Below are 12,860 nucleotides of genomic sequence, written 5' to 3'. Positions count from 1 at the left end.
CGTGGAAAATAAGAGGTGTGGAGAAGTGATTTGGGAGAAGAAAAGAATCATGGGCTACAGAGGAGAGGGAGCCCTGATCATGAAGAGAAGAAAGGGGGTGAGAGACAGACAGACAGACAGACAAAGAGCAGCACACAAAGGATCACACAAGAAAAACACTTACCAAAACCACTGACTGTGAAAACAAGAGGGGCTGATTATTATGCATTTTTATAACCAGAGGAGCTCAAAGACTGAAGTTTTAGAAGTCCACACTTGGGATTCACAGTGCCTGGATAGATAAAGCCTGACTTGTATATGTTCCCTGGATGAAATTAATTGAAAGGCAAAGGAGGAGTGCCCAGAACACTAGGCCTCCTTTGAACTTTCATGGCTGAAAGTAGACAGACAGATTCTTACTGCAGCTCAAGGTTCTCTTCCCAGGAGTAGATGTTTAAAATATAGGCACCTGTAGTGATCATGTGCTTCAAGAACTCCTTGCCTTGCATGTGTGTATTAATTAAATTCATAATGAAAGCCTAGACAGAGCTTGGCTCAAGGACTTTCACCAATAGAGCGCCTGATCCCCAGGCCTTTCCTTTCTCCTACTAAGGTGTTGGAAGCAATCAATCCTTTGATTCACCATCTCAAGGTTTGCTGACCAAAACCAACATGCACTGTGGACAGAGTGGAGCCTGGTGGGTAAGCAGTTCTCATATGAAGAAGGGCAGAGGCCAGGAAGAAGTTTCATGATCAGAGGATGTACTGGGAGAGCTGTTTCCCCACTCTTGGAGTGCATCTGGGAGCGGTTGCTCTGCATTTTGGGGAACAAAAGAGCCAACAGTTCCCATATTGTGTTGCCCCATTCCATAGCATAAGGGTAGAGACACTTACTGAGGGCAGCTAACCTGGATGATAAATTTTGGTGAGCGTTACCATAAACTTCAAGCTGTTGTACATTCCTATGACTACCCATCTGGGGCAAACCAGCACTGGCCAAAGTATGATGAGACCCTCCCCCAGAGGACCAGCGTGGATCCACACCACATTGGGTCCCTAAAGTTTGGAGATTTGAAACTCAGCCAGCAACCCTGAGATAAAACACAGGTGCACTGTGCTGACAGATGGGCAGATGTCTGGGACACAGACAGGGTGAAGGCTGAGAACATGCCTAGAACACATGAGGGGAGATATTATTCATATCATAGGAATCCCAGAAGAAGAGAAGGAAAGAGGGAAAGGTTTTGAACAAATTATAGTTGAAAACTTCCCTGATCTGGGGGGGAAAAAAACAGACATCAAAATCCCGAAAGCACAGACAATGCCCATCAAATCCAACAAAAGCAGGACAACGCAAAGACATATCACAGTAAAATTTGCAAATTACTAATAAGAAAAAAGTCCTAAAAGCAGCAAGGGAAAAGGAATATCTCATGTACAAGGGAAGACAAATCAGGTTAGCAACAGATCTATCCACAGAAACTTGACAGGCCAGACAAAAGTGGCATGATATATGCAATATGCTGAATGGGAAAATATGCAACCAAGAATACTTTATCCAGCAAAGCTGTCATTCAGAATAGAAGAAACAATAAAGAGTTTCCCAGAAAACAAAAAGTAACAAAGTTCATGACACTAAACTGGCCAGGAAAGAAATATTAGGGAATTCTCTGAGTAGGAAAAAAGATTAAAATCAGCAAAGACTTCTAGGAACAGAAAAAAGTCTCCAGAAATGATAATTTAACAGGTAACACAATGGCACTAAATTTATATCAATAATCACTCTGATGTAAATACCTATCAGTTATCACTCTGATGTAAATGATGTAAATGCTCCAATCAAAAGACATAGGTATCAGATTGGATAAAACAACAAAAAAAAAAAACCATAAAAACAAGACCCATCTATACGCTGCCTACAGGAGACACATTTTAAACCTAAAGATACCTGCAGGTTGAAAGAGAGAGGATGGAGAACTATTTATCATGTTAATGGACATCAAAAGAAAGCAAGAGTAGCCATACTTATAACAGATGAACTCAATTTTAAAACAAAGAATATAACAAGAGATGAAGAAGAGTAAATATCTTAGTAAAGGAGTCTATCCAACAAGAATATCTAACAGTTGTCAATAATTATGCTTCTACTTGGGAGCACCCAAATATATAAATCAATTAATAACAAACATAAAAAAACTCATTGATCATAATACAATAATAGTAGGGGACTTTAACATCCCACTTAGCAATGGACAGGTCATTTAAGCAGAAAAGCAACAAGGAAATAAGGCCTTTTAATGACACACTGGACCAGATGGACTTATCAGGTATATTCAGAACATTTCATCCTAAAGCAGCAGAATATACATTCTTTTCAAGTACACATGGACATTATCCAGAATACATCACATACTGGGTCACAAATCAGTCCTTAATAAGTACAAAAAGACTGAGATCATACCATGACATATTTTCTGACCACAATGCTATGAAACTTGAAGCCAACCACACAAAAAAATTTGGAAAGACCACACATACATAGAGGTTAAAGAACATCCTACTAAATAAAGAATGGGTTAACCAGGAAATTAAGAAGAAATTTTTAAAAATGCATGGAAACAAATGCAAATGAAAACATGACAGTCCAAAACCTCTGGGATGCAGCAAAAGCAATCCTAAAGAGAAGAATAAAGCAACATAGGCCCACCTCAAGAAGCAAGAAAAATCTCAAATATATAACCTAATCTTGCACCTAAAGAAGCTAAAAAAGGAACATCAAATGAAGCCTAAAGCCAGCAGAAGAAGGGAAATAATATAGATTAGAGCAGAAATAACCAATATATAAACAATTAAAAAGAGTAGAACAGATCAATGAAACTAGGAGCTGGTTCTTTGAAAGAACTACTAAAATTTATAAAACCCTTATAAGCCAGACTTATCAAAAAGAAAACAGAAAGGAAACAAAGTCACAAAAGAGAGATCACAACCAACATCACAGAAACACAATTATAAAGGAATATTGTGAAAAATTATATGACAACACTAGAAACATATAAACTACCAAAACTGAAACAGGAAAAAAATAGAAAATTTGAACAGACTGATAACCAGCAAAGAAACTGAGTCAGTAATGAAAAAACTCCCAATAAACAAAAGCCCAGGGCCAGATGTCTTCACAGGGGAACTCTGCCAGACACTTATACCCAACTTTTGTAACAACATGGACAGGACTGGAAGAGATTATGCTGAGTGAAATAAGTCAAGCAGAGAGAGTCAATTATCATATGGTTTCACTTATTTGTGGAGCATAAGGAATAACATGGAGGACATGGGGAGATGGAGAGGAGAAGGGATTTGGGGGAAATTGGAGGGGGAGATGAACCATGAATGACTGTGGACTCTGAGAAACAAACTGAGGGTTTTGGAGGGGAGGGTGTGGGAAGTTGGGTGGGCCTGGTGGTGGGTATTGTGGAGGGCACGTATTGCATGGAGCACTGGGTGTGGTACATAAACAGTGAATTCTGGAACACTGAAAAGAAATTTTAAAAATAAATAAATTTTTAAAAAGAAGCATTAATACCTATTCTCCTCAAACTGTTCTAAAAAACAGAAATGGAAGGAAAACTTCAAAATTCATTCTATGAGGCCAGCATTACCTTGATTCCAAAACCAGAGGAAGACCCCACTAAAAAAGGAGAATTACAGGCAAATAACCCTGATGAACATGGATGCAGAAATTCTCAACAAAATACTAGCAATTTGAATCCAATAGTACATTAAAAGCATCATTCCCGACAACCAAGTGGGATTTATTCCTAGGCTATAAAGGTGGTTCAATATTCACAAATTTATCAATGGCATTCAACACATTAATAAAAGAAAGGCTAAGAACCATATGATCCGATGAATACATGCACTAAAAGCATTTGACAAAATACAGCATCCATTTTTTATAAAAACCCTCAATATAGTAAAAGGATACAGGAAGTGTAAGTCAACATCACAAAGGCCATATAAAAAAGACCCACAACTAATATCATTCCAAATGGGGAACAACTGAGAGCTTTTCCTCCACAGTCAGGAACAAGACAGGGACATCCACTCTCACCATTGCTGGTACTGGAAGTCTTAGCCTTAGCAATCAGACAACAAAGAAGTAAAAGGCATCCAGATTGGCAAGGAAGTCAAAATTGCACTACTCACAGACAACTTGATACCATATGTAGAAAACCCAAAAGACTCCACCAAAAATATTTGCTAGAATTGATACATGAATTCAATAAAATCATAGAATACAAAATGAATGTAGAGAAATCTGTTGCATTTCTACAGATCAATAATGAAACAGCAGAAAGAGAAATCAAGGAATCAATCCTATTTACAATTACATCAAAAACCATAAGATATCCAGGAATAAATTTAATTGAAGAGGTAAAAGATCTGTGTTTTGAAAACTATAGAACACTTAAGAAAGAAAGTGAAGAGGAAACAAAGAAATGGAAAAACATTCTACGGTCCAGGATTAGAAGAATAAATATTATTAAAATTTCTAATCTTCCCAAAGCAATCTACACATTTAATGCAATCCATATCAAAATATCAGAACTACAACAAACAATCCTAAAATGTGTATGGAATCACAAAAGACCCCAAATAGCCAAAGCAATCTTGAAAAAGAAAACCAAAGCTGGAGGCATCACAGCTTCAGACTTCAAGGTACATTACAAAGCTATAGTGATAAAGACAGTATGGTACTGGCAGAGAAATAGACACTTAGATCAATGAAACAGACTAGAAAACCCAGAAATGAACCCACAAGTATATGGTCAACTAATTTTCAACAAAGCTGGGAAGAATATCCAATAGAAAAGAGAAAGCCTCTTCAAAAAATAGTGTGGGGAAACTGGACAGCAACATTCAGAAAAATGGAACTAGACCACTTTCTCTTGGCACACACAAAAATAAATTCAAAATGGATGACAGACCTAAATGTGAGACAGGAAACCATCAGAATTATAGAGGAGAACAGAGGCAGTAATCTATTTGACATCAGCTATAGCAACTTCTTACTAGATACATCTCCACAGGCAAGGGAAACAAAAGCAAAATGAACTAATGGGACTTCAAGATAAAAACTCCTGCACAGGGACACCTGGGTGGCTCAGTTGGTTAAGCAGCTGCCTTCAGCTCAGGTCATGATCCCAGGGTCCTGGGATCGAGTCCCACATCAGGCTCCTTGCTTGGCAGGGAGCCTGCTTCTCCCTCTGCCTCTGCCTGCCACTCTGTCTGTCTGTGCTCACTCTCACTCCTCTCTCTCTGACAAATAAATAAATAAAATCTTAAAAAAAAAAAAAATCTTCTGCACAGCAAAAGAAACAATCAACAAAACTAAAAGGCAACCTTTGGAATGGAGAAAGATATTTCCAAATGACATTTGATAAAGTGTTAGTATCCAAAATTTATAAAGAACTTATCAAACTTAAAACCAAACCAAAACAAAACAAAACAAAAAAACCCAAATAACCCACTTAAGAAATGGGCAGAAGATATGAATAGGTATTTTTCCAAAGACATATGAAAAGATGCTCAACATCACTCATCATCAGGGAAACATAAATCAAAATCACAATGAGATACCACTTCATACCAGTCAGAATGGCTAAAATTAACAAAACAGGAAACGTTTTTGGCAAGGTTTTTTTGTCAAGGATGAAGAGAAAGGGGAACCCTCTTACACTGTTGGTGGGAATGTAAACTAGTACAGCCACTCTGGAAAAAAGTTTGGAGGTTCTTCAAAAAGTTGCTATGAACTAGCAATTGCACTAGTAGGTATTTAACCAAAGGATACAAAAATAGTGATTCAAAGGGGCACATGTTTATAGCAGTGTTATCAGCAACAGCCAAACTGTGGAAAGAGACCAAATGTCCATCAACTGAAGAATGGCTAAAGAAGATGCAGTATACACACACACACACACACACACACACACACAGAGAGAGAGAGAGAGAGAGAGAGAGAGATATTACTCAGCCATCAAAAAGAATGAAATCTTGCCATTTGCAACAATGTGGATGGATCCAAAGTGTATTAAGCTAAGGGAAATAAGTCAGCCAGAGAAAGACAAATACCATATAACTTCACTCATATGTGGAATTTAAGAAATAAAACAGATAAAGAGGGCAAACCATAAAAGAAACTCTTAACTATAGAGAACAAACTGGGGGTTGCTGGAGAGAAGTGGGCAGGGGAAATGGGCTAAATGGGTGATGGGCATAAAGGAGGGCATTTGTGATGAGCACTGGGTGTTGTGTGTTGGTGAAGAATCACTAAATTCTGTTCCCAAAACAAGTATTACAATTTATGTTAGATAACTAGAATTTAAATAAAAACTTCAAACATTGAAAAAGAGAAAAGAAGTGATTACTGACCAGAAGCCTTAAATCTACACAAGCACCCCGTTTCTCCTTAAAATTTCATTCCTCAATTTCTATATTAAGTGGATTATTCTTATAGCATTTAATACTGGGGGGGGCTGCGAGTGATTTTTTTTTATTCCCCTCATTCCGTCTACATTTATTATTTAGAATTTTTCTATAAGGAATTCTTGTTCATTCACACCATTTGTTTATTTATTAAATCATTAAATCAATACAGAATCAGGATTTAGGTTTTTGAGTTATAATACAATACGATCATTATCTTTTGCTCATATTTCATCCACGGAGAGCTCATTTAGGTTGGTGCTGTGTTCCTGTGGCATAATCACGATCCCATCCTCTCTTTTTTTAAAGTTCTTTTTTACTTTCTGTCACCAAACAATGCTCCGGGCTCATCGTGTTTTCCCCTGTCCCAGTGCTAGACTTAGCCATTTCTCTACAGTCCCATGGTTCCTTTCACTGGAAAACAGTATTTAGAAACCAAGATGCAGGCACTAGATATGTTCATTGCTACTGGGATGTCATGACTTCTAGACCCTCTTGACAACAGAACTAGGAAATAACACTGCATAATACTAACCTATGTATACATACATACCTATATTCACTTTTTGGTGTATATATGTTAGAATAAACATGAATTCACATTATTATCTCAGACCCTAATCCAACACCACAGGGTTGTTTGTAGTCTTTAGTCCTTGCTTATTTTTAACTTCTTTTTCTGACAAGGGAAAACCTAGCTTAAATTAAACACAATTTATTTGTCCAAACCTAGTAAATGCATAAAGTATTGTTAGAAATGTTAACTTATACCATGTGATACACAAATTTACTAACCAGAATACAATCTTATATATAGTTTTCTTTTTCCTTAGCTTGACAGTATCAAATCAAATTGTTTGCCAAAGTTACTTAGGTCAGCTCTTTTTTTTTTCTTTTTCTTACATTTATTACTTATATATATTACATTATGGCATTTGTAATATAGTTAAATTTACTTGTCACAGTTTACTTTACATCCTGGGATCCCCTGGTATTCTAGTTGACTTTTCCTTTTAATTTGCATTCAGGAAAGTTGGTTCTTTGTGGTAAACAACATGGGTTTTGACAAATGTATGGAGTCATGTATCAACCTAACACAGTATCATAAAGAACAGTTCCATAACACAAAAAATTCCCTTGTGAGGCCCCCCTTGAAATAAATCCCTACCTTTGCTACTCCTGGCAAATAACTGATCTGTTTTCCATCCCCACAATTCTGCCTGTTCCAGATCATTTTATAAATGAAATAATACTACATGTAGCCTTTGGGCCTGGTTTCTTTCACTAAGCAAAAAAAATTTTTAATTCAATCATCTTGTACAAGCCAATTGTTTTTTTTTCATTTTTGCTTTTCATATACTTCAAAATTTATGTAGGTTTCATTGCACTCTGTACCACATTCCCACAATCCATCTGGTTTCAGGACAGCATACTGTTGGTGACTCACCTAATGAAAGTTCTGCAGTGTCTCTCTACTTTTCAACCTCAGAATTTTCATTAGTGCCAGGGCAAACTATTGATGAGACATGCTGGCACAGCTCAGAAGTACCATACCTCCAAAGATATCACTCAACCAATGAGAATCCATAGATAAGTGCTCTACCTTCCCATTTCGTCAGTGGGTTAACTCTGCGAAGCATTCTACACGGCTCTGCTAGGTCCCTAGTGGGTGTGAGGCCACATTTCTAAGTACAGCACCCAGCTTAATAATTTTGGTTGTTCTCCCTTCTCCAAAACTGTTTCCTCAATTGTGCCTCCCGGGTTCACCTCCTTAATAAACTCTTTCATCCAAGCCCTTGTGTCAGACTATTACCTGCTCTAGAACACTTTCCCAGATATCCCTATGACTCACTCACTCCCTCATCTACATAAATTGTTTATTGCTATTTCTCAGTGAGCTCTTATCTCACTACCCTTTTAAAACTACAGGCCTTATCCCCCTTCCTTACTTCATTTATTTAACAGCAATTTAACAGCATGTAACTTCTTATGTGTGTAATTAATTTTGTTAATTTCAGTTAGAATACAGGTTCCATGAGTGCAGTGATTTTACTCTCATTTGTTAATTGTTATGTCTCTAACACTTCAAACACTCTTTGGCACATACTAGGCACTCAATAAAAATATACTGAGTAAGTTAATTTTTCTAGGAGATTGGCTTTCTTCAGTATAAGAACAGACTTCCTATTAAAAAAAAAAAAAAACCCTGAAAACTAATGACTTTCAAAATTGAATGGTATTTAAAATGAGGCCTGTTGATTCCATCACAAATATCATTTAAAACATTCCCACACTTAGCATGAAGTTTGACTGGATCTTCTGAATTGCCTTGAATTTTAAGTTATTATTATACTGTGCACATAAAAGACTATAGTACAAGGTAGAAAATTGGCATGAACCCATTATTTCCCCTCTTAGCAATTCATATGAAGCCAAATATAACAACTGTATACCATGCATTTGGTAAGCCTATTTGATGATTCCAAACAGAATGCCATCTGCACAATAGAGATGAATATAGGGAAGAATATTTTTTCATCTGTGAAATTTGAGTCTCATTGTTTTCCTGAATATTTATTATAAGAAAGAACAACTCATTCTTGGTTTCCAAACTGTAATTAATTTCATCACATTTTTATTACCTGGACACTGGATAAATGACCACTCATAGTTCTTTTCTTTAGGACAAAGACTGGTGTCGAGAATCATCTCATTATTGTGCATCCCAACAAGCTTCATTGGTCCCCGTGAAGATCCTTCAATGCAGTGTCCTCTTCCTGTATTACTAGGATCATTGCACCAGCCACACCCAGGCTGTTCCAAACAATGCCCACAGGTTCTCAATCCAGAACAATTTTGAGCTGCATGACAGGAACAGTAACAAAATATGTTATATGACTTTATATTCAAATGGAATTATAAGGTAATGGAAAAATAAATACGGTCTAAAAAAAGCCTGGAAAAGTTGTCTATAGTTGACGTAAACATTTTTTTGTAATAATATCTAAGAGACAGCAATTACTTAAACCAAATAAAATATACATCATGAGCAAAGAGGAGATAAATGGACTGACTTAAAGGTGAAAAGAAGTGTGATAACTACGACATAGAGAAAAATGAAGTCAGCACTTAAAGGTTGCTGAGAATTTTTTTACCTGTTTTTAGGACCTTTTGGAAACTGCTCCAGGGGCCTACAGATCTCATTTACCCTTGTCCATGTGTAGAGCCATGTTAGCTGGTCTTGGGCCTAGTGAGGACCTCCAGAGAAAAACTCTGCACCTGCCTTGGACGTCCAGTGGAACTGCTGCCTGCCCATCCTGAGAGAGCTAAGCCCCATGTGTACTGTGTGATGATCTGAAGTAGATTTTTACTAGACTTCCCCAGATTAAATCTAGTTTTATATTTACGAGTCTATGAATATCTCCTAGGAAAGTAAATTTTATTTTAGGACTATCTTTTTAAGGACATAAATTAAAAAAAAAAAAAAAAGTCTTGAACAAGCATTACATGCAAAGTAAATCTAAACTCTTCTCAAGTATAGAATTCCTACTAATACTTTCCAAACTAGGAAAATCTTAGATGAAAGAATGCTGGGTTTCTTGCACTGCTGAATGACAAACTGTTAATCTTCTAGTTCTATTTATCTATTTGATTTTAGGCTTTAATAACAAGTTACAAAATATCAAGTTCAGAGCAACATTTTATTCTCAGATTTTATTTTACATATGAAACTATTACATAAGGTAATGTTGGTTTCCCTTTTGCTCAAGAGTAAAAAGCAACAGGCACTGCTGAAAAATTAACAGAAATTTCATTCTTTAGTATTTAATATTGATTCAAAACCTGACAGATTCTAACGTTTTTTAGACAATAATACAGGGAAGCTTTGGTAGCCTATGCTATTTTTCCTAAGTTATGAATAGCAGAGAGACTATGTATAAATGATAAATAATTAGAGCAATCATTTTTATTTTATTTATTTTTGGCTTTTTGAAAAATTAAGTTGTTAAACATCCAATATGGTTTTTTGAAATGTGTAAGAAGTTGAGAAATCAATCTGTAAGAAATTCTGTCATCAGATGATTACTGGAGACTTCTGGTTTCTGATCCAGCATGCTAGGCATTCAGAAGTTACCACTCCATCCTAACAAAAAGTAAGAAGCAGCACAAAATGAAAAGTCAACAACTCTTCTTAGATCTGTCAGAGACGTGAGGTCACAGAGCAAATCACTGCATGCAAGACTGGAAAGACAGACAGGAGTATGCAGAGAATCATAGTATACCACATTTGAAACCTCTGCAGGAGCCAGTATGTGGGGAAGAAACCATGATCCAAAGGCCTCTTATACCTGATCGATTGCTGGAAGCTCAGTGTGGACAACACTGAGAGTTAAAATTCCCAGAAGGACCCAGTCACAGGGCACTCCCACACTTTTTTTTTCTTTTAACCTCCAGGAGCTCTACAAAGTCTTCACAGTGAACATCAAAGACAAATCTTCTTGTGCTTCCAGCAGGGGAAGACAAAAAGGAAACATCCTGAAACATGTCAGAGCATCCCGTTCTTTAACAAGGCCGGGAAAAACTACTGAACAGAGCCCAAACTGCTGGGGTTTTATTGGAGACCCCCTGAACTGTTGGGAAATACCCAACTCTAGCCTGCTCGGGCCTTCTGCATGGGGAAAGAAAGGCACAAATCCAGCCAGCCATCCTGTGCAACCCGAGAGAGGGGAAAGAAACTGAGAACACTAGGGAAGTTCACAGCATGAAGCACAAGCCCACAGAAAGACTTAGTCAGTTACAGAAGGCTTCTGCCCTTTCCACAACCTACCACCACAGTACTAAAAGCCCACTTACAGCGGTCTCTTTTACCTGTAAATCATATCTGACTACCAAGAATAAAATTACAAGGCATACCAAAAGGCAAAAAACACAATGTGAAAAGATAGAGCAAGCATCAGACCAGACACTGCAGGAAAGTCAGAATTATCAGACCAGAATTTAAAACAACTATGATTAATATGCTAAAAGTGCTAATGGTAACATGCGTGAACAGATGAGCATTTGTAAGCAAAACTATAAAACTCCCAGAAGATAGCATATAAGATCTAGATGACCTTGAGTTTGGTGATGGTGTTGTAGTTATGACACCAAAGGCACAATCCATGAAAGAAAAAAAATTGATAAACTAAACTTCATTAAAATTTAAATTCAAATTTAAAATTTCTGCTCTATAAAGACACTGTCAAGAGAATGAAAATACAAGCCATAGCTGTAAGGAAATATTTCAAAAAGACACACCTGATAAAGGACTCTTACCTAAAATACATGAGGAACTCTTAAAACTCAATAATAAGAAAACAAACAACTCAATTTTAAAAATGGGCAAAAGACCTAAGCAGATAGCTCACCAAAGAAGGTATAAGAAGCAAGTATGAAAAGATTCTCCACATCATATGTCACTAGAGAACTTCAAACTAAAAACAGTAATATACCCCTATTAAAATGGTCCAAATCCAAAACACTGACAATACCAAATGCTGGTGAGTATGTAGAATGCAAAGTAACAAATCATTCATGGCTGGTGGAATGCAAAATACAGCCACTCTGAAAGACAGTTTAGTGGTTTCTTACAAAACTAAACATACTTTTACCATACATTCTAGCAAAAACACTCCATGATATTTATACAAATGAACTGAAAATTTATGTCCATACAGAGACCTGGGGCGCCTGGGTGGCTCAGTTAGTTAAGAAACTACCTTCGGCTCAGGTTATGATCCTGGAGTCCCTGGATCTAGTCCTGCATTGAGCTCCCTGCTTGGCGGGGAGTCTACTTCTCCCTCTGACCCTCCCCCTTCACATACTCTCTCTCTCTCTCTCTCTCTCTCTCAAATAAATAAAAACCTTTAAAAAAAAAAAAGAAAAGAAAAGAAAGAAAGAAAGAAAATAAGAAACCTGCACATAGATGTTTACTGCAGCTTTATTCATAATTGTCAAAACTTGCCAAAAGCAACAAGACTTTAATACCTGAACAGATAAATTGTGGTAAAAGACAATGGAATATTATTCAGCTCTAAAAATAAATTAAGCTACCAAGCCAGAAAAGACATGGAGAGACTTAAAACCAATCTGAGAAGCTACATACAAATGATATGACATTGTGGAAAAGATAAAACTATGCAGACAGTAAAAATATTAGTGATTTCCAGGAGTTAGGAGAGAAAGAGGGATGAACAGGTGGAGCTCAGAGGATTTTGGACGACAGACTTTGGGCAATAATGATATGTCAGTGTAGGTTCATCAGCTGTAGCAAAGGAACCATTCTGGTGTGGCATGTTGACCGTGGGGAAGTTGTGCATGTGTGGGGGCAGAGGACATAAAGGAATTCTCTGCACCTT

At 37.0% G+C, this 12,860-nt stretch overlaps 1 protein-coding gene across 1 annotated transcript in view; it reads right to left on the bottom strand.

Moving 5' to 3' along the window:
* The window catches only part of ATRNL1 (attractin like 1), a 796,208-nt gene that overhangs the window by 600,412 nt on the left and 182,936 nt on the right, over positions 1-12,860 (bottom strand). The window contains exon 18 of the mRNA XM_032313798.1: positions 9,105-9,323. Coding sequence (XP_032169689.1) covers positions 9,105-9,323 — 219 coding nt within the window. The remainder of the gene's footprint in view (positions 1-9,104; positions 9,324-12,860) is intronic.

Source organism: Mustela erminea, chromosome 14 (genome assembly GCF_009829155.1).
Source record: "Mustela erminea isolate mMusErm1 chromosome 14, mMusErm1.Pri, whole genome shotgun sequence".
NCBI classification, from domain to species: Eukaryota; Metazoa; Chordata; class Mammalia; order Carnivora; family Mustelidae; genus Mustela; species Mustela erminea.
Note: the sequence above shows the minus strand (reverse complement) of the source record. Positions and strands in the feature narration are given on the sequence as shown.